The sequence below is a fragment of the Artemia franciscana genome, chromosome 16 (genome assembly GCF_032884065.1).
Source record: "Artemia franciscana chromosome 16, ASM3288406v1, whole genome shotgun sequence".
In the NCBI taxonomy this organism is placed as follows: Eukaryota; Metazoa; Arthropoda; class Branchiopoda; order Anostraca; family Artemiidae; genus Artemia; species Artemia franciscana.
Genome location: NC_088878.1, coordinates 34,762,300 through 34,787,738, shown reverse-complemented (window position 1 = coordinate 34,787,738; position 25,439 = coordinate 34,762,300). Strand labels below are relative to the sequence as shown.

General features: G+C 34.6%; 2 protein-coding genes across 3 annotated transcripts in view; one reads left to right on the top strand and one right to left on the bottom strand.

Annotated features, from left to right (window-relative positions):
- The window catches only part of LOC136037384 (IWS1-like protein), a 438,978-nt gene that overhangs the window by 242,751 nt on the left and 170,788 nt on the right, over positions 1-25,439 (bottom strand). The gene's annotated exons all lie outside the window — the stretch shown is intronic.
- LOC136037379 (kidney mitochondrial carrier protein 1-like) overlaps positions 1-25,439 on the top strand; it is a 59,274-nt gene that overhangs the window by 770 nt on the left and 33,065 nt on the right. For both annotated transcript variants that reach the window (XR_010619922.1, XM_065720109.1), the window contains exon 2: positions 21,678-21,874. Coding sequence is in view for 1 of the 2 variants with exons in the window: in XM_065720109.1 (XP_065576181.1) it covers positions 21,688-21,874 (187 nt within the window). In the remaining variant the exon portion in view is untranslated. The remainder of the gene's footprint in view (positions 1-21,677; positions 21,875-25,439) is intronic.

Here is a 25,439-nt window from a genome sequence, read left to right as displayed (position 1 = left end):
TAGTTCTGAAAATGCCATTACTGTTATTTGAGTAGAATTTTGAGCCATATCAATGTTTTTTTTCAAAATTTAGGAAATGTATTTGCATATCTTTAAAACATAGAATTGAGCAAAGTTATGAAGCTGAAAACAATTTTGTTATACTTCAATTAAGCAGAAGATCTATTTTGCAAGGTTTCACTTTTATAACACACAGATTTTTAAAGGTCATCAAAGGTCAGGGCCCTCTAGAGGTTGAAGGAGTAGAGGTAGTTGCTTCAAAATACCTTCCCAGGACATACTGTAGTCTGTAGATTCTTTCCTGAAAGTTTCATTTTCCTAACCTAAACCCTTTCTGAGATAGCAGGAAGTCAATTAACTAGAATTTTACCTAAAATGGTACTAAATACAGAATATGTGGCAGGACAATACTATTGTAAATCCTTGCAAGATGGGCTCTATTCAAATGAAACTGAGAACTAACAGTTGTACCTTATGCATGATGGATTTTTGTTTCTGTACTTTCTAGCATCAATAGCCTAGTTTTCTTCAGATTTTTTCCAATAGGAAGGCCAAGATATTTTGACTTAACACAAGGCTTTACTTCTGTACCATTCAGATCTATAGATATATCATCTGATCTAGTCACATTTATTTAATTAAAAATCAAAACATCACATTTTTCAGCATTTAGGGAAAGTCTAATATCACTGTAGTTTTCACATATCTCCAAAAAAAAATTTTCTAGCCCACTGGTAGTCCTACTAATATTAAAAACATCATCTGCCAATGCTGACATACCGATGGAAAAGGGGTGACATTATTTTAACCAAAAAAATCCTTTCTAAAAATACCCTTCCTGGTCTCTTTGCACAGCCCTTGCATTCTGGTACTAGAGGACATTCTTTGAAGCTCTCCATGCAGCGTTCCACGAGTAGACATAGAAGCCACTTCTTCAGCCAAAGAATCATCAATATGTGGAACCAGCTCTCTGAAGAAACAGTTTCTGCTACTTCAATTGACATGTTCAAGTCCCACCTTGATAGGGAATGGCTCTGCCAGGAGTTCCTTTACAATTGGGAAGCTGTAGAGTCCTCCACAAGAGTCTAATCTAACAGCCACAATCTACACCAAACAAATTCTTTTTTTTTCTCATGGAGCATCACAAGGATGGATAATCCTTATATTGCTCCAAGCTGCAATTTAAGGTAAATTTAAGGTAATCTGCATAACATAATATTGCCAAATCAGTACCTTTATATATACAGCACAAAGAAAGTTGGCACTGAGCTGGAAGCGTTGCATTACTATAAACCGTGGGAGAAGTAACTGTACCCTGCTTAACCCCAATATGAATTGGTATATAATCAGTCAGCAAGTTGCTTCCAGGTATATGTATTTATGCTTTCATATGGCAGTACATGTACAAAAGAGGTCTAACTAATTCTAGCAATACACCACAGTTCAAAAGCTTGGGGATACAACAACAAATCAAATGCTTTACTAACATTGTATGTTCCAAGTGCTAGAGTACCACTGGATTCATCTGCATCAATCAACAAATTGCACAGACATTTTAGAGCATGGAAGCAACCAAGGTTAGGCTGAAAGCCAATTTGGTGAGGAGGCATGTAATAGAAAGAACATAAGTAATTGATTATAAGTAATTCAACACCTTTGGAAAAACACTTGAAACAGTTATAGGTTGATACAATGAGCATTCAGATGGATCCTTCCCTTTGTTTAGAATCAGTGAAATAAGACCAACACAAAAAGAATCTGGAACTATACTGCAGCAAAAAAACCATTTGGTACAACAAAGAAAGATGACACATAAGCTTATCAGACCCATTTTGTAAATGAAGGGTGCATATGCCATCATAACCCATGGACTGTCTTTTGTTAAGCTTTCATTTAACATCATGTAATTCACTAGAACTTACTACAAAGGTACCTGGTCCAGGAGTACATAAGCAATTATTTGAATCCATTTCAAATTTCTTGAGAATGTTAATGTCAGGTTATTGGTAAAATTCTAGTTGATTGACTTCTTGCTATCTCAGGAAGGGGTTAGGTTAGGAAAATGAAATTTTCAGAGATGGGTCTACAGGCTAAAGTATGTCCCGGGAAGGTATTCCCAGTTCTTCTCCCTCTAGAGGGCCCTGGCCTTTGATGACCTTCAAAAATATGTGTGTTATAAAAGTGAAATCTTACAAAATAGATCTTCTGCTTGAATGAAGTACAACAAAATTGTTTTCTGCTTCACAACTTTGCTCAATCCTAATTTATAAGGTTTTAAAGATATGCAAATACCTTTCCTAAATTTTGAAAAAAAGTATTGATATGGTTCAGAATTCTACTCAAATAACAGGAATTGCATTTTCAGAACTAAAGGCAGAGAAAAAGCAATTAGTAGCTGAAAATTAAGGTAAAACGTTGTTTTGTCAAAATTTCAATAGGTGTAGACCTGTCATTTAGGCAAATTTCAGGGCTCTCTAAAGGGAGAAGGAGTGGAGGTGGGTACTTTAAAATACCTTCTTGGAACATACTTTAGCCTGTAGACCCATCCCTGAAAGTTTCATTTTCCTAACCTAACCCCTTTCTGAGATAGCAAGAAGTCACTCAACTAGAATTTTACCTTATTATTTTCAATAAAACTTGTGTTTATTCTTGTAATTTTTGTTATAGCCTATTTGCAGCTTTTTGCTGTTTGATGAAATTCTGAAACTTTAGATTTTAAACAACTGAAGCTAAAATTCTAAATAAGGACTTTGGCCTGTTTAGAAAGTAGTTGATGAAGGTGAAATGAATCCAGAGCCTTAATGGTCCCATGAGAAGATATTTTGAGGTAGGCTATGTATCCTGGTAAATATTGAGCAGTTAACATAAATGACATAGGCCTATGGATAATGTGAACATACCACTCATTGCCTTTTTATGCTTTTTCTCAAAGTAATAATCAGTTTTGTTACAAATTTATTTGTAATCTTAGGGTACCAAAATATATAGGCTAGCCCATATTATATATTTACTATGCATTTATTGATCCACAATTCTGTCATCACTGATTCAATTTACTGGTAAAATTGAATTTGCAGCAAAAACAATTATTATATTCAGAAAGAGTATAAAAAAGGTGTTGAGTGGTATTTTCACAGTATTGGTAGGTCATTTATGAGAACAGGTGAGCAACATTTGACTATTATAGTTATTGGCCCTTTATGCTCAAAGCAACAAATATTGTTATTCAATCTTACATAGAAAGTATACTATAAACTCAGACAAAAGACAATAGCCTATTGTGTTTTCTCTAAACGTAGAGAATGAAAACAAAGTCTTCTGTGTGACTTTTTAAACATCAAATTTTTATAGAAAAGGACAAATAATGTTATACTGATGAATTTTGGGTATTCTTCTTTTGATGTATATACAGTCTTGTGACAAGTACTTCAAATTTGAACTTAAGTATTAAGTATTTCCAATTTTTGTATTTAATTATCAAGTATTAAGTACCAGGCCACAATTGTACTTAAGTAGTATTTGAGATTTAAGTACAGAACTTGTACTTGAGTAGTACTTCAAGTACTACTTAAGTACAACTCTACTAGCACCATTACTAGCTCAGTTATATCTAGTTGTATAATGAAAATAAAATAAAGTCATATAAAAAAGGCATTATGCAGTTTAAATAAATAATTAAACACCACAAAAGACAGCAGAGCTCCACTTTTTTGAACATTAGTTTTAAACAGCAACAGTGCCATATGTATCCACTTGACAAAAGCCATCCAATAGTCTACCAAAGTAGCTAAGTAAAGGATTCTAGGTAGTTTTAGCAATTCTTCAATGAGTGTTTTTTTTTTCCATTTAGTATGAACTGCACTTTTCTAAGCCAAGAAACATTGAAAGAAGTATAGCCTCCCTTGCTCAAGGTTAGTGATTTGTCTTCTGGTGGAAATATGGATACTGGGGATATGCTTTTAGCACTGAAGCCTGATGTCTCCTAGCAAATTCCTTCATGGAGACAAAACAGATCCTCCAGTTGAAAATAAGTCTTTTCAACAGGAGCTGCAGATGGCAATACAGTTGTACTTTCAAAAAACTTGCCGCACATGAGGGTGATCCTTTAGAACGCAAAGGTCCCTCCGTTTGTCTCCTAGAAATTGCAAAACCTCTGTCTTCACTTTGTTAACTGCAGAGTTAGACTGTGATGAATTTGCTTTCATCATCTGAGAATTCATAGAAACTATCACCTGGCAAGTGGCTGGACTTGTCATCATCAGAATCACTTGTTCTCATCATTTTAGCCTCCTCAACCAACATTGTTGCAACTGCTTCTTTCCAGCTGTCAAGGAATATTTTGTTTTTGAACATGGGCATGCTGTGTGTTGCAAGGATGTAGTCTTTGCAGCTTTGGACAGAGCCCCCTAAAAAGCTAAACTGCCAGTCAACACTGTCTAGTAGTACACTAGCCAATGGAGCAGAATACTTCACAGACTGCTTGAGCTACATCAGTTTTTTCTGAAGGCTTTTGATTGTCAGGTAAACGCTACCAAAGAAACATTTTTCTTTAAGAAAAATTTGTTCAAACAGTTTTTGCCAAATCCTAAAATTCTACTATTTTTGAGTCTTGAAATTCCCTTTTTTGAAAAATTCTTTTCTGTAAAAAACAGAAGTAATTCCATTGAAGCAGAATGTATTTAGGAGGGTACTTGAAAGTAGCCTACTTAAGAATTTATTGGTACTTCGGAGCTTCAAGTACTTACTTATTTTACTTAACTATTAAGTACTCCAGGAAGAATGCACTTCAGTAAAACTCGAGTACCTTGATTTTGTGCTTAAATAGTACTATAAGTACAAGTACTTGAAGTACTGCCCAATACTGTATATATGTCTAAAATATCATAGGCTGCAGAGGGAATCATGTTACCCACTGATACACAGAGAAAACAACAAAAGTCATACAGATGTCATAACAAGAACCAGACTTTACCTTGTAATACAATTGACTAGCCTAAATACAGTCAAACAGATGTATTTTTAATATAGGATATGATTTTGTTATTGAGCAGTATGAATAAAGTCTGACAGATGACTTCTTTGGTTCTCTCATTAAACATATATGATGCATTAAAATGTCATACAGAAGACAGTGTATTACCCCACTTATATAAAAAACTGCAAAAAGTCAAACAGGTTTCTTTTTATGCAACATTTCATTATGTAGCTGCCTAAGATTATAATAAACTGCAAAAAGTCAAACAGATGTCTTTTTATGCAACATTTCATTATGTAGCTGCCTAAGATTATAATAAACTGCAAAAAGTCAAACAGATGTCTTTTTATGCAACATTTCATTATGTAGCTGCCTAAAATTATAATAAACTGCAAAAAGTCAAACAGATGTCTTTTTATGCAACATTTCATTATGTAGCTGCCTAAGATTATAATAAACTGCAAAAAGTCAAACAGATGTCTTTTTATGCAACATTTCATTATGTAGCTGCCTAAGATTATACTGTCTCACTCGTTTATCAAGAAAGGATTAAGAAGTCAAAACAGGTAACTTTCTGTTCTTTCAAAACAACAGCATTGCTAGTTTTTTTGTTTTTTTTTTAATACCAAAAATAGACTTTATTTCAGTGCCAACAAGTTGTTAATGCAAAGTTACCTATAGACAATATAATAGTATGAGGCATAAAATATCATCTGTATTACTTTATTGAAGTTTACTCTATAATGGTATGAGGTATAAGAAGTCATCTATATGACTTTATTCATGTTTGCTCTATAATGAAATTAAATAAAAAAAAAAGTTTTTTTTTAACTGCAAGTAAGGAGTTACACTAATACTTAAAACAAACAGAAATAATTCTGTATATGAAAGGGGTTGTCCCCTCTGCAATGCCCCACTCTTTACCTTTGTTGCAAAACTACTTTTTAAAACAATAAAAAAAATTTTAGTGCAAAGAGCAAGGCCTTGTAGAGGGGACAATCCCTTTCACATACAGAATAATTTCTGTTTCTGAACCTTTTTGAATTAATGCATGTTTTGATTTTGGCTCACTGCACATGAATAATTAAAACAAAATTTCCATATTATTTTTTTTTTGGCTAAATGGCTTTCTTATAGTTTTGATTGGATGATTTTTATAAAAAAAGGGGTGGGGGAGGAGGCCTTGTCGCCCCCCAATTTTTGGTTACTTAAAAAATGCAACTAGGTTTTTTATTTTTTGTACAAAGGTTTTTGCTAGTAATAAACATGCATACCTTACAAATTAACTTATGTAACGAACGTCTATATTTGTGTGTTTTTATTATGTATATTAGGGGGTTTGTCCCCTCTTAAATACCTTGCTCTTTAATGACCCCTGAATCACAAAGGCCATAGAATAAATAGTTAAAATTACTAAAAATACTTTAAGAGCAAGGTATTGCAGAGGAGACAAGCATCCTTATATACATAATATTTTTAAGTTTTAATCTTACTCATTGCTTCCAGGTGAAAATTTTTTTAAATTTATTTTTTCATTGTTTTTTTTTTAATAATACTAGAAAATCCTGTGCCCGCCCCCTTCATGGAAATTCTCATTCCTCATGATAAATTACTCCATAGAAAGATCCTCCCAGGTAACCACCTGACTTTTAGGGGGTGTTCCCACTATTTTCCAAAATAGGGTAAATTTTCTCAGGCTTGTGTCTTTTGATGGGTAAGACTAAAGTGGATGAAACTTATATATTTAAGATCAGCATAAGAGTCTATTTCTGATATATCTATTAGTATCAAAATTCTGTTTTTTAAACTTGTGTTTACTATTGAGCCGGGTTGCTCCTTACTACAGTTTGTTACCACAAACTGTTTGAAAAGAAATCACCAGTGCATCAGCACAAACACAGAAACAAACGTACACCAAAAAACCAAACATAAAAAATATAAACTATAAAAAATAATAATGAATATTAAAAAATGAAAAATGTATAAAATATGATGAATAATGGATAATATAGAAATAAATAACATATAAACAAAAAAGAAAGACAGAAGGACAAAGGAAGACTGTTTTCCAACTTTAGTAATTAATATAGATCAGTACTTGAATGAGGCCTTAACCCTACTCATCCATCCAATTACCTAGGTCAAACCGCATAGCCATACACAATCAACCGCAAAGAATAATCCATTGACAGGCAGTCGTGTTGTAAGTAAGTATAAGTTGTCATATACCGAATATTAAAAACAATAAATAAGACAAATAATTCAAAGGCGACCACCCAAAACAAGGGCTCATCAGGAAAATACACACTTGCCTATAGGGTTTTGGCACTTTAAATTCTCCAAATAATTTGAAGGTGTCGACCCAACACAAGGGCTCATCAGGAGAATGCACACTTGCCTACAGGGTTTCAGCATTTTAAAAATAGTATATAATAGCATGAGGTATCTATATTATATATTAAAAGTTATCTATATTACTTTATTTATGTTTGCTCTATAAAAAAATGCGCCATAAAAAGTCTTCTGTATGACTATATGATTCTAAATAATTGGAGAAAGCATGATATTGTCTTCAAAGTCTTCTGTATGATTCTTATCATTCTAAATAGTTAGAGAAAGTATGATGTTGTCTTCTGTTTAACTTTATACTGCATTCTAAATAGCAGTAAATTACACTATTCTTTTGCTCAGGTATAAAGAATTTTTTTAGGCAACCCCATCATCCCTTACTCTTTGTATTGAAGTTTAATTTTTTAGTATTATTCTTTAACACCATTTTTCACATCTCAAATCTTTAACACATCATTTTTGAACTAGAAATGAACATCATTTTTAGAAATGAACCATTTTTAGAAATCATCAGTTATTCATTCATCATTTATTCATTCAATGAACCATTTATTCAGAAATCATCATTATTCAATCATCATTTTTAGAAATCATCATCATTTTTAGAAATGAACATCATTTTTAACAAATCATTTTTGAACTAGAAATGAACATCATTTTTAGAAATGAACCATTTTTAGAAATCATCATTTATTCATTCATCATTTATTCATTCAATGAACCATTTATTCAGAAATCATCATTATTCAATCATCATTTTTAGAAATCATCATCATTTTTAGAAATGAACATCATTTTTAACAAATCATTTTTGAACTAGAAATGAACATCATTTTAAGAAATGAACCATTTTTAGAAATCATCATTTATTCATTCATCATTTATTCATTCAATGAACCATTTATTCAGAAATCATCATTATTCAATCATCATTTTTAGAAATCATCATCATTTTTAGAAATGAACATCATTTTTAACAAATAATTTTTGAACTAGAAATGAACATCATTTTTAGAAATGAACCATTTTTAGAAATCATCATTTATTCATTCATCATTTATTCATTCAATGAACCATTTATTCAGAAATCATCATTTTTAGAAATCATCATCATTTTTAGAAATGAACATCATTTTTAACAAATCAGTTTTGAACTAGAAATGAACATCATTTTTAGAAATGAACCATTTTTAGAAATCATCATTTATTCATTCATCATTTATTCATTCAATGAACCATTTATTCAGAAATCATCATTATTCAATCATCATTTTTAGAAATCATCATCATTTTTAGAAATGAACATCATTTTTAACAAATCATTTTTGAACAAATCATTTTTAACAAATCATTTTTGAACTAGATAGCCCAGACTTTCTTCAGTTTAAAAACAAATAAAAGCCAAACACCTGTTAGCCTATTTAAGCGAATAAATGTTCCACAAAGCCTGCTTAAAAACAGAATACAATTTAAATTGATATTTTTTAATAACATTCTCATAAAATTGACTGCTTGATTTACATTCACCCACCATGAAACTTAATTGTTTTTGTAAACTATTGTGCTTATGAAGTTCATTTATGCAAGCTTCTTCACAGTGAAAAGAGCCCCTCCACATCAGGGGTCATTGCTGGCTGCAGCTGGATTTTTAAAAATATATAAGTAATGATAATCTTTTCTCTAGAAATACAAATATATAATTACAAATATATAAGGTATATATGACTTTACTTGTGTTTGCTCTATAAAATTATGATGTATAAAAAGTCACTTGTAGGGTTTTATTCATGGTTGCTCTACAATGGTATGAGATATAAAATGTCACCTGCATTACTTAATTCATGATTGCTCTATAGTTGTGAGAGTTATAAAAAGTCATCTGTATGGCTTTATTTATGTTTGCTCTGTAGAAGAATGAAGTATAAAAAGTCATCTGTATGGCTTTATTTATGTTTGCTCTGTAGAAGAATGAAGTATAAAAAGTCATCTGTATGACTTTATTTTTGCTTGTTCTATAAAAGAATGAGGCATAAAAAGTCACACGTATGACTTTTTACCATTCTATATAATTGGAGAAAGCATGATATTGTCTTTTGTTTGACTTTACACTGCATTCTAAATCAGAGGCAACACTATATTGTGGCCTATAGTAAAGGCGACATGGCTCCGATGTTTTATTATTATTTTTTTCCCAGAGGCATTTTACATGGAAGGGGTCATCACATAAACTTCAGAGGGGGCTTATTTGATTGGAAATTGGAAGTTCTAGTGCCCTTTTTAAGAGTCAAAAGTGATTAGAGGGCAACTAGCCCCCCCCCCCCACACCCTCTATGTACCAAATACACCTGATAAAATTTTTTGAGATAGTCATTTTTTTTAAATGGTTCAAAGATCATATAACAAAAACTCCAGTGTCAACACAATCCCCAGGGCCCTAGGGCAGGCATTGTAAGTTCTGCCCTGGGGGCATATATGGTTCTCATGGAAGGGATGCTTGTATGGACTTCAGAGAGGGCTCATTTGATTGGAAATTAAAGGTTCTAGTGCCCTTTTTAAGAGTTCAGAGTGATCAGAGGGCAAACAGCCCCCCCACACCCTTTATTTGCCAAATGCACCTGACAAAAATTTTGAGATAGCCATTTTGTTAAAATAGTTCAAAGATCATATAACGAAAATTCCAGTGTCAACACAACCCCCCAGGGCCCTGGGCCAGGCATTGTAAGTTATGCCCTGGGGGAATATATGGTTCTTATGGAAGGGATGTTTGTATAAGCTTTAGAGAGGGTTCATTTGATTGGAAATTGAAAGTTCTAGGGCCCTTTTTAAGAGTCAAAAGTGATCAGAGGGCAACTAGCCTCCCTTAACATCCTTTATTTGCCAAATGCACCTGAAAAGAAATTTTGAGATATCATCTTGTTAAAATGGCTCAAAGATCATATAACACAAACTCCAGTATCAACACCCCCCCTCCCAAGGCCCTGGGGCAGGCATTGTAAGTTATGCCCTGGGGGCATATATGGTTCTTATGGAAGGGATGCTTGTATAAACTTCAGAGGGCTCATTTGATTGGAAATTGAAAGTTCTTGTTCACTTTTTAAGAGTCAAAAGACATTGAAGGGCAACTACCCCTCCCTCCCTCCATGCCCTTTTTTCATCAAACACATTCAATAAGAACTTTAAGATAGCCATTTTTTAAAAATAGTCCAAAGATCAAATAACAAAAACTCCGGGTTCAACACAACCCCACAGGGGCAGGTGTTGTAATTTATACCCTGGGGGCATATATAGTTCTTATGGAAGGGATGCTTGACTTCATAGAATGCTCATTTGATTGGTAATTGAAAGTGTTAGTTTAGTTTTTGATACTCAAAAAGAGATCGGAGTGCAACTAGCTCCCCCCCCCTCGCATGCTCCTTTTTCCCAAATGCATCCAAGAAAAGAGCCATTTTGTTAAAAATAGTTCGCCATTTTTTTAAATGGAGTGGCTGTATAAACTTCAGTGGTGGCTCATTTGATCGGAAATTGAAAGTTCTAGTTACCTTTTTATGAGTCAAAACTTAACAGAGGGCATCCACCCCTCCCCTGACACAAATACCTTTTTTCCCCAAATTAAAATTATGAGATAGCGAGTTTGTTTGAAATAGTCCAGCAATAAGATAACAAAAACTTCTTTGTCAACATACCCCCCGCCCAGAGCCAGGGGAAAGTTTGTAACTTATGCTTTGGGGGCATATACAGTTTTTATGGAAGAGGTGGTTGTATAATCTTTGGAGGGTGTATAATCTTCTAATTCACCCTTTAAGAGTCAAAAGTGGCCTGCTGGTGACAAGCCCCCTCCCTCCCAACCTTCTTTTCCCCAAATGTGTCTAATCAAATTTTTATATAGTCATTTTGTTCGAAATAGACCAAAGATATTAAAAAAAAATCCAGGGATAAAACCCCACCCCCAAAATCGAAGGGTAAGTGTTGTCAAATGTGCCCCCAGGGCACATTTGATACTTGATTTAGTGATTTACGTGGTAAATTCCGTTTATGGAGCAAGGGTTGTAAGTTGTGCAAGTTGCTTATTGTTACTTTTATGCTTTGTTTACTTTGGCACCTTGCTAACTTTGACCCTTTCTTTACTTTGATACTTTGATGAAAGTTTGATTTTGAAAAAATCTTATTTTTAGATAAGGAGTTTTGTAAAACTTGAAACTTTTTACAATCGAAAACGAACAAAAATTAATTAAAAAAAAACTTTCGAAAAGTTTTTTTCCTCAATTCTTTCTGAAAGAATTAGGGTTATTTACTTCTAATGAATGGTGTCTTCACTACAAACAAGTGTATGGGTACTGCCCGTTTCCCTAACAGTAAAATTATTATTCTCTTACTTAAATAAACAATTTTATTACTTAGAGTATCATTCTCTTACTTAAGTGGTTACAAAGTTTGCAAAATTAGTTTACCTTTTTTTTTTTATTATAATAACTGGGAGAACAGGATTCAAAGACAAGTGAGAATTGGATTAAGAATTGTTAGACTGCGGTCGTCTTCAGGGAGTAGGGGTTACGGTGAAAAAGATGTTTCGGACATTCACTAGTGAATGTCGATAATCACCAATTTACGGACATTCACTGTAACATCTATACTTATGTCACGTTTTCTGTCTATATGCCTTTATTTAACTGCCTGCTCATGGATTGTTCTTTGCGGTTGATTATTGTTTGACCTATGTAATTGGATGGATGTGTAGGGCTAAGGCCGTGTTAAAGTGATGATCTATTTTCATTACTAAAAAAGAAAACAGTCTTCCTTTCTCCTTCTGTCTTTCTTTTTTGTTTATATGGTAATTTTTTATTTATATTATCTATTATTTATTATTCAGTATTCATTATTATTTTTTATAGTTTATATTTTTATGTTTGGTTTTATGGTGTGGGTTTGTTTCTGTGTTTGTGCTGTTGCACTGGTGATTTCTTTTTTCCTATAACATACTATTTCCTATATATACTATTTTACCTATTAGGATAAACCTGAGGACAGATTTTACTAGTTGAAATAAATTGAATATATTATTCTAATGTGACTTTCAAGCTATGTCATCACCATCGTAAGTTTCAGTAATTAACATATATAATGACATTAAAATGCATGACCGATGATAATGATATCATTTTTGGAGAGAAAGTTGTTAAAATTGAACAGCCTAATGAATATTTGCTCAGCCACCCTTTCTTTTGGGCTTGATAAGGGCGTAGGCTACCCAGGAGAAGATGTAAGAGTTTTGAATTTTTCTTGGCGGGGGACCATAGACAGGCGAATAACCTAACAAGCATGGGAATGCATAATCATAAATACTTGACATTTTTCAAGGGAGCTCTTCCGAAGCTTCCTGGTGCCATCTTTTCATACCCTACCCCTGTACATGCCGGCTGGGGGAAGGGGTTTAGGTTTGTTCTTCCATCCTCTGTTTAAAGCTTGGACCTTTCCTTAGGTATGAGTTTGGAAATAAATTTTGGAATGTTGGAAGGTGTCAAAACTGTTGTATTATTACTTGTTATTTTGTAAGGGGTTCTTGACCAAATCCCATTCCCCTAAGTACATGCCTGCATACGACATATGTAAATTAACGTGCCTGTTAATTTACGTACATTACAGGGGGTTGATCCGGGGGAGCAGGGTGGACCATGGCCCCTACCCCCAAAAAAGACTCTGGCGCCCTCATTTGTTTTTTTACTATTTCTCTTTGAAAAAATGAACTTGTAAGTTATTGGCGCCCCTGTGCATGCCGGCCGGGGGAGGGGCTTAGGTTTTGTTTTGCCATCCTCTGCTTAAAGTTTGGTCCTTTCCTTAGGCACGAGTTTGGACCGAAATTTTGGGAGGTGGGAACATGTCAAAACAGTTGTATTATCGCTGGTTATTTCGTGCAGGGCTCTTGACCAAACCCCATTCCCCTAAGTACATGACTGCATACTACATATGAAAATTAACATGTCTGTTAATTACGTACTCTACTGGGGTTGATCCAGGGGGAACAGGGTGGACCGCGGCTCCCTACCCCCCAAAAAAGATTCTGGCACCCTCATTTGTTTTTCCATCTCTTAAAAAAAAATAAACTTACTTTGGGAGGTGGAAACGTGTCAAAACTGTTGTATTATCGCTGGTTGTTTCGTGAAGGGTTCTTGACCAAACCCCATTCCCCTAAGTCCTTGCTTGTATACTACATACGTGAATTAACATGTCTGTTAATTATCAACACCACTGGGGTTGGTCTAGGGGGAGCAGGGTGGACCGTGGCCCCTACCCCCCAAAAAATCTGGCGCCCTCACTGGTTTTTTCTATCTCTTTAAAAAATTAACTTGTCAATTATTGGCACCCTTGTCACATTCTCTCCCCCCTTAATTTTGCTCTAGATCTGCCTTTGGTACTTTCTTAGAGGGTCTTGTCGAACTTATCCTCCTTCATCCAGACTGTTTCCTGTGCATATGCCTTTCACTTAGGGAATACACAATGTCATAGTTGACCTCTTTGAATACAATCTAGGGCAGGAAGATCTGCATGTTAAATATTTGAATCCAGCTTATTATTCAAAGTAGATTTGCAAAAATGGCCTGTAGATTGAATGTTGATTACATTGGCAGTTAGTTGGCTAGTTTTGTTTTTTTAATATACTTTTGACTAGTTCAGGCAAATTAATGTTTTAAGGAGCTATATTTGCATGCAGATTTGAGTTGTCATTAAATAAAATTCAGTTTAGTAGCAGTTTTGAATTCCACAAGTTTCCTTGAATTCGAATCTGATCAGTTCCCGAAGGAAAAAAATTTCGTGTCCCTCTGTTTACAGGTATGTAATAAACTTTTCTATGGGATGGCATGTGTCCTTGGGCATCCTACTGTAACTTTAGTTAGTCAAAGGCATGTTTCCCCTGTTTCAATTTCCTTTAGATGTAAGCAGGACCTTTGAGAGGGGGGGGGGTAAGACTCCTTGAGTCCGAGCTATAGAGAAGCTCGGTGATATTTTTTTTAAATATGGCAACTTATGTTACCTATTTGTTTTTTTCCATATAGTTTTTAGTCAGTTCTATGATTGTTTTCTTATATAATTATTAGTCAACATTATTCTATTTCACTTGTTTCTTAGTTGGCTTGTTTTACTCCTGAATTGAAAACTGAACTTTATATAGGGATAGTGGATGCGGTATCTCAAAGGCATGATATTTATAATAAGATTCATAATTTTAATTTAGAATCAATTAATATTAATTATACAGTATACATATTATACAAAATTGTATACATATTATACCTCCCTAATATTAAAGAGGGTTACCAATTGGGGGAGGGGTAGATGCTCCCTCTCTAGATTCTGAAAACAATTTCTTGGTTTATTCGTTGAAAAGTAAAAAAAAAATGTCTTTCTAGATTAAAAAAAATACTTGGTAAATTTTCGGATCAACTCACTAATGAGATAGCTAAGAAATCCCCCCCCCCAATGTATAAATATATATCCTGAATTGTATATATGCAATGAATTTCTCGTTATTTTGACAAAACATTGAGTTGGGAGAATAGAGTAAAATAAGGAAAATTCAATGCACATGTACAACTCAGGGTATATATGTATACATCACGGGACAGGGGGTAAAGTTAATTTCCGACTATATTTTTGCGAATTTGCACTCCTAAAATTAGGTAAGCTCTATCGATTGGGTTGGTTCATTTTATCTTATCCTATGGTTATCAGCGCAGTTAAAAAATGTAAGCTTTTACTGGTAAAACAAAGGAATTTAAAAGTTTGTTTTCTATTTTGAATTTTTCTAATTTCATACTGAACATCTGTTATTGATTTCGTTTTGGCGTTGGAATCCAAACTTATAATCGTAATGATAATAATCATAATATTTTGAATACAGTCGTAATGAATCAAAATTTAGGTTTAGGTTCAATCGGGTTTGGTTAAAAAAAGAAATAACTAAACTTAAAATACACTGCTCTGTGACAAAACTCACGTTGAGACCCATAAATATAAAAGATTCTTCACTAACACGCAGTACGGCTCCCACTTCACTCTTCGACACAACCACACGCCTCCCCATTATTTAATTTTTTTAAATCTTAACCATAGGGTTCCTCCCTCCCTCCCTGGACATACAACCACCTCACCTAAATTAACTAAAAAATCTAAACTTCATCCAATTTAATTTATCTTTCTTTTTTATCTTTCACTTATTGACCTTTCACTAAATATTTATTTAAATTATTTTTGAAAGACACGAGGGAGCTACTACATCTCAGCTCATTTGGAAGCATGTTCCACACTTTTGCACATGCTACATCCGGGGAAAAATCTGAACGTACTGTTGGAGTTCGTCTCGCTTGAAGGTCAAAAGCAGAGCGCGTGTTTCGATTATGTTGTTCAGATATCAACCGAAACAGATTGTGGAAGGGAGATGGGAGTAAACCAGATAAAAATTTAAAAACAAAAACTGAACACGACAGACGGTAAAGGGAACCAAGGGACGGATAGTCGTCTACATTTCCAATAATTTTCAATGCACGCTTGTGGATTGAGTCAAGTCTCTTCAGGATCGAAATAGAGTCTCTTCAAGTCTCAAATCTTAATAGAATTGCTAACGAGGGTTTTGTATCTCAAGTAGAAACAGGGGGGGATTATGGAATGAAATGAAATCTATGCCTATAACATATTGTTTCTTCGGAATAGGCTGAATTTGTGAATTTTTTGAAGAGCTGGAAGAGGGAGGGGCTAAAAAGACGCAGGCCTAGAGCCAGTGAAGGGAATGGAAGTTTTACTTCTCTCATTGTAACCACCCAAGTTTGTATTATTCTTCAAACTGTACTAGGTTTAAACTTTAGACTCTTAAAGTTATGTACTATCTCTATATTTATCATAATTTTCATGCTTTTAATTATACTTATAACGGTACCTTTTCATAATTGTCATGTTTTTTCCTAACAGTTCGTAGTAACGAACTGAAAGTAAGGAGCAACTGGCTCAGTAGTAACCAAAACTCCAAAAAAAGGAAATCTTTATACCAATAGATACATCGAAAGAATTGAATTTTTATCAAATATATAAGTTTCATCAAGTTTACTCTTTTCCATCAAAAGTAACAAGCCAGAGAATATTTGCCTTATTTTAAAAAAAAATGGGGAAACTATCCCTAAAAGTCGTACGATCTTAATGAAAATCACACCATCAGATTCAGCGTATCAGAGAACTCTAATGTAGAGGTTTCATGTTCCTATATGAAAAAATGGGGAATTTTGTATTTTTTTACCAGAAGAAAGATCAAAGATGTGTGTTTATGTTTTTTTCTGTTTAGTTTTTTTTCCTCCCCAGGAGTGATCGTATCGACCCAGTGGTCCTAGAATATCGCGAGGGGGCTCATTCGAACAGAAATTCAAAGCTCTAATGTGCTTTTTAAGTTACCCAAAAATTGGAGGGCAACAAGGCCCCTTCCCACGCTCATTTTTTCCCAAAGTCTCCCGATCAAAATTTTGAGATAACCCTTTTGTTTAGCATAGTCGAAAAATCTAATAAATATGTCTTTGAGAATAACTTAATCCCCCACAGCCCCTGGGGGAGTGGCTGCAAGTTGTGAGCTTTACCCATTGTTTACTTATAATATTCGCTATTGGGAAGTGTACAGCTCTATCAAAATGATAGAAATTTTCGTATAATCCATATATTCTATATAATACGTCCATTAAAACATTTTAATAAGCTAAATTCCCCGATATAAAGCAAGCGCAGATACATAAGCCCTTTCATTTTCCAAGCATTGAGGAAAAATCCACACTTTAGCGTATACAGCGGGTGTTGAGGTGGTGGCAGTATCCTCGTATATAGGACCGCGTATACAGCGGGTGTTGAGGTGGTGGCAGTATCCTCGTATATAGGACCATTTCCTTTTGTCGCCCTTTACTTAGGTTTGAAAAAAAACTGTCATCTTTTCTTAATCAATTTCTGGTCGTTCGCAGTGACAAAAAGGCCAGGATTTAGTGTATGCAACGAGTTTGAGATGGTGACAGGCTCTTCATATGCATGGACAATTATGTATATGGACAATTTCTGGTCGTTATAGATTTTACCATAGCCCTCTATTTTCATTTAAGAAAACTTTGTTTTTTCTATTTTACTTTCTGGTTGTTTTATATATCCTGTTCAAGATAAAACATAACATTCCAGGGTTTTTATGCTGAATACTAGCTTTTGTATAGCAATATACCGACAATAAGGGTATCAACACGCTTAGTCCAAATGAATTCCTCCAAATAAAGAGATGTAAAAAAATTAAACCTTTTGTCCAATAAATGGACTTTTTGAAGCCTTTGGTACTTTCTATCCAACTCACCCGAAGCACAGCTATGTAATATTGAATAGCTGTTTGTAATGCTGTATATACATCCTATATAGTAGCAGTAATAGCAATTTATTATAAATAAAAAACAACCAAAATCCAGAGACAAAATCAATCAGTTGCACTCCAAAAGCGTCGCTTGCGAGGGTGTGCTACTTACAAAAAAGAACAAAAAATAGAAGAGAAAAAAAATAAACAAAGAACATAAAAACAAGTTAATCTAGAACATAAAAACAACTTAATCTATAATAAGCAGAAGGTAACCGTGTAACGAAAATTAATCATGTAAATAATTCACACACAATAAAACAACAAAGCCTAATATCATGGTCCCGAAGCAAAAAAAAATATTGTCAGTTTTAATTCCATCAATCTCAGTCTGTTTCGAAGGTATACTTACCAAGCAACCCCACCCGCAGCTCAGGTTCAAATTGACTAATGGGTGATTCCTTGGAACAAGCTTATTCCACAGCTTATTCCCTCTTAAATAACTGAAAAAGTAGTCCTACTTGAAACTAGGCGAGGAACCTCAATATCTCCACCTGTCCGAGTTCTGTGACAATGAATGTTTGACCTTTCCAGAGATATTCCTGTAAAACATTCTGGAACGCACCCATAATACTTGTATATAAAGACCAGTGTATAAAAATCACGCAATCCAGCTGCAGGTATTATATTATGCTATACATTGACCTGACCGAATCCCGGTTCCCTATTCCACAAAATGATATAATGGCATTATTCTGCAGTACGCATATTGGGCAAAGCATTGAGGGGAAAGTACCAAGCCATAGAGACGAACAGTGCAAAATATACGGATGTATCAGAGAAAAATGTAATAACCGTAAAACATATAAAGGAAAAAATTGTTTTAATTTGCGAGTAATCCCTAAATTCCGCGATAGTATTTTACTTATAGCTTTTACATGGTATTTAAATAATAAAATTTCGTCAATAATAATCCCAATGCACTTAAACGGAACTTGAACGCTTAACAATTCCCTTCGGCAACGCTATTTCCGTAATCCAAGAATAATAATTTGGAGACCTTGAAAAGATAACAAAATCTGACTTACTTATATTTAGGTCAAGCCGGTTTACCTTCAACCAAAGACATGTCTTAGTCATTGCTGCATTAATTGTAGAAGTAAGTTGTTTAGTTGAAGCACAGATTGTCTTTTCTGGCCAACCGTTTGGGGCTAAACTGAAAGCAGGTCGTCCTTGTCTGGGGTGGGAGGACGTCATAAATAAAGATTTAAAGGAAACGGGAACTTCCTGGGAGGGTGTAAAGAGGGAGACCTTGAGTAGATTGAATTGGAGGAGGAGCGTGCGTAGCTGTGTTGGCCTCAGGTGGCTTGGTGCTACGGTGAGTTATTAGTAGTAGTAGTTACACACATCAATGTTGCACCATGAGCAAATAAGGGTATAGTGATCCTGGACCCAGAAGATACAGGATTGACTAAATCCCTAATTCTAGAAGTAGTTGCAACAGCATTTGGCAGATCATTAATAAAACCAAAAAAAGAGTAGGACCTAATACAGAGCCCTGGGGGACACCACATTTAACAAGACGTCTACTTGAAGAATATCAATTGCAATTAATGTAGTTATTTATCCCGTCCCAGAAACATTTTAATAAGCTAAACTTCCAGATGTAAAGTAAGTGCAAATACATAACCCCTTTCATTTTCGGAGCATTGAGAAAAAAAGTCACAGTTTAGCCTATACAGCGGGTGTTGAGATGGTGGCAGTGTCCTTATATAGGACAATTCTTGTTATTCGCCCTTGACTTACGTTTGAAAAAAAAAAAAAAAACATCTTCTTTTATTAATCAAGTTCTGGTCGTTTTGATGATCGTGTGGGGCGCAGTGACAAACAATTCAGGATTTACTGTATACAGTAGGTTCGAGGTGGTGACAGACTCTTCACAGATAGGACGATTCTGGTCGTTATAGATTTTAACGTAGCCCTCTGTTTTCATTTAAGAATTTTGTTCTATTTTACTTTCTGGTCGTTTATATATTCTGTTCAAGATAAAACATAACATTCCATGGTCCATATGCTAAATCCTAGCTTTTGTATAGCAATATTTCGACAGTAAGGGTGTCAACGCGCTTAGTCCAATGTGTATTCCTGCAAATGAAGAAATGTAGAAAAGATAAACGTTTTGTCCAGAAAATGCACGTTTTGAAGCTTTAGGTAACTTCTATCCAACTCCTCCAAAAAAACCCACTGCCGCCGCATAGTATTTGAAACACAACTATATAACATTGAGTAGTTGTTGGTAATGCTGCATCTATATTTTGTAAAGTAATCATATCATTAATTGCCTCGTGGCAGCTAATGTTAATTACTTTAGCTACATCATTAGCTATAGTGACAGGAGGGCAACTAGCCCCACCCCACGTGTTCTTTTCCCCAAATGCATCCGATATAATTTTGAGGTTGCCACTTTGTTCAAAATAGTTTAAAGATCATAAAAAAGCCATTCGGGGTTAAAACAGCCCCTCAGAACCTGGGAAACTGAGATCGTAAGTTATGAAGGTTTTTATCGAAAGGGTTGATGTATAAACTTTGAATAGGACTCATTTGCTTAGAAATTAGAGGTCATAGCGCTCTTTTTAAGAGTCAAAAGGGAATCGAGGGCACCATTAGCTGCCTCGTAAGAGTTCATGAAAATTCACTACCCCCCCCATAGTATTTGAAGCACAGTTATGTAATATTGAATAGTTGTTTGTAATGTTCCATATGCGTCCTGTATAATCGTTTCATTTTGCATATTTTATATAGTGTATGTTAGGGACGAATGTGGTACCCTGTGGCTGTATGACGTCTAAAAATAGGAGGCTATTAATTGAGCTTTTTGGCAAGTCTAAACCAATTGGCCATCTTAAAATTGAAGATCATTCTTCCGTTACAGCAATCTTTTGGGGGAAGAACAAACCAAGAAACGAATTTGAGTTTTTGGATGTAGTAACTCACAACCTCTGCTAGTTGGGTCTTGAACATACTGAATTTTCTTTTGATTCAATCCCGCTTTCGAGGGCTATAATGAGAGAAGATTTGAAACGGCTAGGGCGTGTACTATAAATGAGGAATGACAGATTGCCGAAGATTGTCCTTTTCAGCCAAAAAATTGTGTCCTGTTTTATCTATGCGTAGTGAAGCTTACGCATTTCTAATAATGTATGTGTTTTGCCTGTCCATGGATTATTCTTTATGGTTGATTGTGTATGGCTATGCTGTTTGACCTGTGTGATTGTATGGATGAGTAGGGTTAAGGCCTCATTCAAGTGCTGGTCTACATTAATCACTAATTTAGGAAAACAGTCTTCCTTTTCTCCTTAAACTTATGTGTCATTTGGTTCTAGAGCCAATGACACGTTGTAAATTCTTTTGTCATCAAATTTAAGTCAAATGCACCCTTAAAATATACTTTTCGTACATTTCCTTTACCCGAACATATTCTCCAGGGCTTTTCTTCCAGCAAGAAATAGGTGCAGTTTCTTGATCAAGTATATTCTGAATAACGTTGAAGCATATGATTTTGATACATTTAATACTTTTTATATAGTTAAATATTATATATAGTTAAATTTCCTTAATTAACTTAATACGCACTTCAGAGCAATAAGGTCCAATGCATCTGTGTTGCTCTTTGAGTGATGATGACTGACATCTGTTACTGATCTGTATCTTTCCAGCAGTATTTCCAGTTCCTGCATGACCACTCTCTATCCAGTGACTTCTTGAAAGTTGTAGGTCGCTGACACTGTAGACTCGGAGAGGGAATTCCAGTCGTTGACAATTGTTTCGGAGAAGTTTTGACACATTCTTGTGTTCACATGGCATTTAGGAGGGCTATATATTATAATATATAGTTAAATATTAATAATATCTAATATATGATATATCTAAAGAATGACTATAACGTGTATTTTGCATGGCTCTAAAGACAAGACAACCATTGTTATAGTTTCTTTTTTTCAGTATAAATTCTATGTTTTATGAGGAAAGCTTTCAAACATCTACTGTATCAACGCCTGACCTTGGCCTTCAAAGGCCAAGGTTGCAAACACCTCAGGTTGTACAACAAGTAGAAGTTTTAGAAAATAAGAAGAATGCGTTAAAACATGATTGGAGACCATTTGTCTTTGGAGGCTTGGCATCTTGCATTGCTGAATGTGGTAAGTTTTTTTCTTCTATTTTTCCTGCGAAAAGAATAGGGAAAGTGTTTAAAATCCACGATCTATCATTGCGTAAAGACAAACTTTAGCAGATAGGAATATTTTTCTGGGGGTTGAGAAAGTTAATTTCTTCATAAAAGTGGACTCTTTGAATCGAAATACCTTTAATCTATTCGTTGCCTTTTTACATTTTTTCTTCTTGGTCATGAAGGAAGGACTCACGGATTTCTAAATTTAGGGTTCATTCAGATGAAATGACGGTATTTTGATTCTAAACTATTTTTCGTTCTTCGTCATTTCCCATGCCATGTGCCTAGGGGTGTATTTCTGACATGTCTTTTTGTGATTTGTTTACTCATTTTTCAAAAATACCATATAATTTTATATATATATATATATATATATATATATATATATATATATATATATATATATATATATATATATATATATATCTACTCATTTTTCAAAAATACTATAGAAAATACTCCTTAGGGTTGAAATTAGTTGCCTTAGGTGAAAATTTTTATTTTTAATGATACTGAAAGGCTAGGCAATCGCAATTTTCCAATACAATTCTTCGGTGACCTGATAGATGAATGTTTGCTGCATACTTTCTAGTGTTATTTGCCGTACCATTCTTACGAGTTTTTGAGTCACCTATAGCTTGCATTAGAAAACTGTAGCTGTGGAACAAAAGTAGCATAAAAAAACAACATATTACCAAAGAAGTGTATGAATGACAAAAGACTAATTCTCATAAAGTGCATAGTATGAAGTACATAAATGACATTCTGCTGTATTGTCATGAAGCTGTCATGTATTGTCATGTAATGTCATGCATTATTTAAAGTGCATAGTATGAAGTACATAAATGACATTCAGCTGTATTGTCATGAAGCTGTCATGTATTGTCATGCATTATTTAAAGTGCATAGTATGAAGTACATAAATGACATTCAGCTGTATTGTCATGAAGCTGTCATGTATTGTCATGTATTGTCATGCATTATTTAAAGTGCATAGTATGAAGTACATAAATGCCATTCTGCTGTATTGTCATGAAGCTGTCATGTATTGTCATCCATTATTTAAAGTGCATAGTATGAAGTACATAAATGACATTCTGCTGTATTGTCTTGAAGCTGTCATGTATTGTCATGCATTATTTAAAATGCATAGTATGAAGTACATAAATGATATTCTGCTGTATTGTCATGGAGCTGTCATGTATTGTCATGCATTGTCATGCATTATTTAAAGTGCATAGTATGAAGTACATAAATGACATTCTGCTGTATTGTCATGAAGCTGTTATGTATTGTCATGCATTATTTAAAGTGCATAGTATGAAATACATAAATGACATTCTGCTGTATTGTCATGAAGCTTGAAAAAACCATACAATTAAGATACAACAATTTCGGGCAGCCCCCCTTTTGTATACGTCTTTGCCTCCCTTTTGTATACGTATCTGCACTGAAAAAATAGGCTTTGCTTCATCAAAGCCTATTTTTTCAGTGCAGATACGTATACAAGGTGGAGGCAAAGACGTATACAGAAGGGGGGCTGCCCGAATGCAGGAGAACTTGAGACAGTAGCCGAAAGAATTAATTTTAGAAAACGAATTTTTTTTAGTAAATTTTAGCAAATCATTACTTTTCAATTTCTCAAAAATTATTAGTTCACGCTGATCCATCACGCTAAGGATTAGTTCGTACTTTTTGCTGCTAGAAATTCCATACATTTATAACGAATAGATTTGGTATACTTTTGCATTACATTTTTGTTTTTTGTTTCATTTCCGTAACATACCCTGGCGAGGGTCTCCCACAATGAGTTAAAATTCTTAGTCAAAATTTTTCTTTTATAACTCTTTATGACTAAATCAGCCGCGAAGGTAAGTTTTGTAATTTCAAATTATATGCGGCCTTAAAGAACCGCAACCTCTTCCGCTTCTTTTATACATATAACAGCTGCAGGGCTTCCATTTCGAAATTGTCAGAAACATATTATCATAGCCAAAAAACATGAGAAAACATGAGAACGTTGGAACTTGAAAAACATGAGATTTTGCATGAGAATTTTCTTTTGTTTATATTTTGAACTCAGTGTTCAAACGAAACCCAAATTTGGCAGCAGATCACTATATCACTCATTTCTATTTAAACTCAGCTTTCAACTAATAGGCACGTATTCTGCACTCCTATTAGTGTCTGGTTTTTACTCACTGGGGCTTGGTGCTAGTTTGGTGTAGCACCTACAAGGGAGATTCTCGGTCTCATTTATTTACCACATCCCGCTTACTTCTTACTAGAACCTGACTCCCGAACAAGTTCTGGGGAGTCTACAATGATGAGGAAAAACTAGCCACTAATGAGCCCGAAAATGGGTTAAAGAAGTCACCAGCGAATAAAAAAAACACATATAGGGAAAAAACAGCTTTTTTGTCTTACATACTAGTTGTATAATACCACCAATACAATTTGTATTGGTGGTAAAAATGTCAGTAATAGAGAGACAGAACAAAGTAGAATCGAAAATATGTTTTAGAGTTTTAAGTCCGGTCTACACCTCCCGGAACTTCTGGAGTCTGGGCTTCCAGATTATTCTTTGACGTCTTCTTCCTGTCATCTGGAATACGAACCGGTCCGAAAGTAAATCAAAATAACCCGGAAAAAGGGGGCTTTTGAACTTTCAGGTTTCCAGAATTTTGGGGAATTCTGGAAAAAGATGAGGAAGGGGGCTGTACCCCCGGTCACCCGTTCCAAATTTATGCATGACTCAATATTCCGGATTTCCCCTTCCTCCACTCCCCCACGACTATCGGACCGAGTAAAATTTTATTTACAAGTCAGTTTGATAGGGTTCTTGATGCATCGATCCCTCCATTCTATCCCTTTTTCTCGATTTCCAGTCTCCCCAAAACAGAACAAAATAACACACTTAGAAAAGTAAAATAATACACTTTTAATACACTTTGAACACAGTGACATAAAGTTAAAACACATCGGCACTTTGGAAACAGATTTGTCCCTTTGAAAACAGATTTGGTATGGCTGGCTCTGGCCCACATCTTAAAAGCCATCCTCCTATATTGTGAAGCCGATTTTACCGGCACTCGAAATCGTTATTTTGATATAGACTAGGCTATTAGTCTGGCAAATACCGAATATCTATAAGATCCGTGAGAATAGTGTATTCAAATTTGTACTATAGAATTCTTGAACTGGCAACAGGTTAAGAACTGGTTTCAAGTTAAAACATGTTATTTTGGTAAAGAAACAGATAATAGAAGTATAAAAGCCGCCTACCCCCTAGGAGAGGTCAGTGGCCTACTTCTTGGGTTGCACACGTGCAGGGATATATAATTGTCCAGTTCCAGTAAACATAGTACTTACCCTTAAAAAATCCTTTCGCGTAAGGTAAAGAACGTCCTTATTGTACACAAATTATCCAGTGAATCTGATCTGGTCAGATCAGATGAAGTTATAAACTGAGAATCAAATCAACCATTTTTTGAACACAACAATGGTGAGTCATGGGACAAGCTGCCGACAAATTC